Below are 3,472 nucleotides of genomic sequence, written 5' to 3'. Positions count from 1 at the left end.
AGGTGGTATCATCTGCACATCTGAGGTTATTGATATTTTCCCCAGCAATCTTGATTCCAGCTTGAGCTTCATCCAGCCTGGCATTTCGCATGATGTACTCTGCATAGACATTAAATAATCAGGGTGACAGTATATAGTCTTGACATACTCCTTTCCCAAATTGGAACCAGTCTGTTGTTCCATGTCTGGTTCTAACTATTGCTTCTTGACCTTCATACAGATTTCTCAGGAGGCAGGTAAGGTAGTCTGGTATTCCCACATCTTGAAGAATTTTCCACAGTTTGTTGTGATATACACACTCAAAGGCTTTGGTGTCAATAAAGTGGAAGTAGATGTTTTTCTGGAACTCTCTTGTTTTTTTGATGATCTAACCGATGTTGGCAATTTGATCTCTGTCTCTTCTGCCTTTTCCAAATACAGCTTGAACATCCAAAAGTTCATATCTCAACTGATATTCCATCACCTCCACCTGCTTTGTTCATAGTGATACTTCAAGCTGAGCTATGTCAAATGCTAAAAGAGGATACTGTTAAAGTGCTGCACTCAATATGCCAGCAAATTTGGAAAACTTAGCAGTGGCCACAGGACTGGAAAAGGTCAGTTGTCATTCCAGTCCCAATGAAAGACAATGCCAAAGAATGTTCAAACTACCACACAATTGCACTCATCTCACACACTAGCAAAGCAATGCTCAAAATTTCCAAGCCAGGCTTCAACAGTACATGAACCAAGAACTTCCAGATGTTCAAGCTGAATTTAGAAAAGGCAGAGGAACCAGAGATCAAATTACCAACATCTGTTGAATCATAGAAAAAGTAAGAGAGTTCCAGAAAAACATGTATTTCTGTATTTGTGTTATTGACTACACCAAAGCCTTTGACTGTGTGGATCACAAAAAAATATGGAAAATTCTTCAAGATATGGGACTACAGACCACCTTACCTGCCTCCTGAGAAATCTATATGCAGGTCAGGAAGTAACATTAGAACCGGACATGGAACAACGGACTGGTTCCTAATAGAGAAAGGAGTATGTCAAGGCTGTATATTGTTACCCTGATTATTTAATTTATATGCAGAGTACATCATGCAAAATGCTTGGCTGGATGAAGCACAACCTGGAATCAAGATTTCTGGGAGAAATATCAATAAGCTAAGATATGCAGATGACTCTCCCCTAATGGTAGAAAGCAAAGAGGAACTGAAAAGCCTCTTGATAAAAGTGCAAGAGGAGATTCACGGGGACTATCGTCCTTGATACAGCAGTGCGGCCATGGCAGAACCACAGCCCGCGTCCGGCGGCCTCACCGACGAGGCTGCCCTCAGCTGTTGTTCCGACCCGGACCCCAGCACCAAGGATTTTCTCTTGCAGCAGACCATGCTGCGAATTAAGGATCCTAAGAAGTCACTGGATTTTTATACGAGAATTCTTGGAATGACACTACTCCAGAAACTTGATTTCCCCACTATGAAATTTTCACTGTATTTCTTGGCTTATGAGGATAAAAATGACATCCCAAAAGATAAAGATGAAAAAGTAGCGTGGGTATTCTCCAGAAAAGCTACACTTGAACTGACACACAATTGGGGCACGGAAGATGATGAGACCCAGAGTTACCACAGTGGCAATTCAGACCCTCGAGGATTTGGTCACATTGGAATTGCTGTTCCCGATGTTCATGGTGCTTGTAAAAGATTTGAAGAACTGGGAGTCAAATTTGTTAAGAAACCTGATGATGGTAAAATGAAAGGCCTGGCATTTATTCAAGATCCTGATGGTTACTGGATTGAAATTTTGAATCCCAACACAATGATAACTATTAATTAGTTCTGTGAGAATGCTGATTTGAAATTTCAGTGGAGACATTGTAGAAGGTAAAACAGGAAATCATGTGATTCAAGATATTCAGATAACAGAAGCATCCAGGACTGATGGATCCTTGTCCCAACTCAGATTATTCTTAAATCTATCTCCCTTTACTCTTTCAGCTGTTTCCCCCAACTGTTCAGTCATCCTAGTTTTAATGTAGTGCCTTGTCTTATGTCCTTGAATATAGTTGTATAACTTTACTTTTTTAGGCAATAATTAGAACAGTTCCCTTCAGAGGCTGCATTTGCCTTCCATCTCCTGAAGAGATACAAGTCTACAAGTCTGCCTTTGAACCATCATTTAAAATAAAAAAAAACACTGAAAAAAAAAAAAAAAAAAAAAAAAAAAAAAAAAAGTGCAAGAGGAAAGTGAAAAAGTTGGCTTAAAATGCAGCATTCAAAAATCTAAGCTCATGGCATCTGGTCCAATCACATCATGCCAGATAGATGGGGAAACAATGGAAACTATGAAATAGTTTATTTTCCTAGGCTCCAAAATCACTGTAGATGGTGACTGCAGCCATGGAATTAAAAGTCGTTTGCTCCTTGGAATAAAAAGCTACGACCAAGCTTGATAGCATATTAAAAACCAGAGACATTACTTTGCCAACAAAGGTGTGTTTAGTCAAATCTATGGATTTTCCAGCAGTCATTTATGGATGTGAGATTTGGACTATAATGAAAGCTGAGTGCTGAAGAATTTATTCTTTTGAACTGTGGTGTTGGAGAAGACTCTTTAGAGTCCCTTGGACTGCAAGGAGATCGAACCAGTCAATCCTAAAGGAAATCAGTCCTGAATATTCATTGGAAGGACTGATGTTGAAGCTGAAACTCCAATACTTTGGCCACCTGATGTGAGAGCTAACTCATTTGAAAACACCCTGATGCTGAGAAAGATTGAAGGCAGGAGAAGGGGATGACAGATGATGAGATGGCTAGGTGGCATCACCGACTTGATGGACATGAGTCTGAGCAAGCTCTTGGAGTTGGTGATGGACAAGGAAGCCTGGTGTGCTGCAGTTCATGGGTTAGCAAAGAGTCGGATGTGACTGAGCGACTGAACTGAACCAAAGGCTTGACTTGGGCTGGAGGAGTCCCACTCACATGGCTGTTGGCAGGTCTCAGTTTCTTGCTGATTATTATCAGATGTCTCATTTTCTTACCACATTTGGTTCTCCATAGGGCTGGTCATAATGTAGTAGTAGGCTTATTCCAGAGTGCCTGTCAGAGAGAGAGGGAAGGAAACCAAGTTGTAAATGGAAGTGCCGTGTATAGTCAATGTTGGAAATTGCATCCATAATTCCTGCTGTACAACACTAGTTAAATATGTGAGAAGACTGTATAAGGAGAAGATTGTATGAGAAGACTATCAATACGAAGATTTGAGAGGTTATTGGGGTCCATCTTAGAGTCTGAGTACCACATATCAGCTGGACCAAATACAAGAGAATTACATGAAGTTTGGTGAGGTTTACCATCTTATTTATAATGCATTCTACCCAGTTGTCTAACTGTTCCAGTCCTGGCCAATTAAAGGGGGCAGATGAAATTCAGTACTCTCATATCTGGACATTTCTTGGAAGTAGTTCTCTAGGACCCAGAAA

The 3,472-nt window shown here is 40.4% G+C and overlaps 1 protein-coding gene across 1 annotated transcript; it reads left to right on the top strand.

Annotated features, from left to right (window-relative positions):
* The first annotated feature begins 1,226 nt into the window (after positions 1-1,226).
* Positions 1,227-2,066, top strand: LOC129647828 (lactoylglutathione lyase). Its single transcript, XM_055574790.1, has one exon. It carries the CDS (start codon positions 1,273-1,275, stop codon positions 1,825-1,827), a length of 555 nt encoding a protein of 184 aa, XP_055430765.1. The 5' UTR covers positions 1,227-1,272; the 3' UTR covers positions 1,828-2,066.
* Positions 2,067-3,472: the final 1,406 nt, after the last annotated feature.

This window comes from Bubalus kerabau, chromosome 3 (genome assembly GCF_029407905.1).
Source record: "Bubalus kerabau isolate K-KA32 ecotype Philippines breed swamp buffalo chromosome 3, PCC_UOA_SB_1v2, whole genome shotgun sequence".
NCBI lineage: Eukaryota > Metazoa > Chordata > Mammalia > Artiodactyla > Bovidae > Bubalus > Bubalus kerabau.
The sequence above is the reverse complement of the archived record's forward strand: the minus strand, read 5'-3'. Positions and strand labels throughout refer to the sequence as shown.

Coding starts and splice junctions, on each gene's coding strand:
- LOC129647828 (XM_055574790.1), top strand. CDS start 1,273: ATGGCAGAACCACAGCCCGCGTCCGGCGGCCTCACCGACGAGGCTGCC.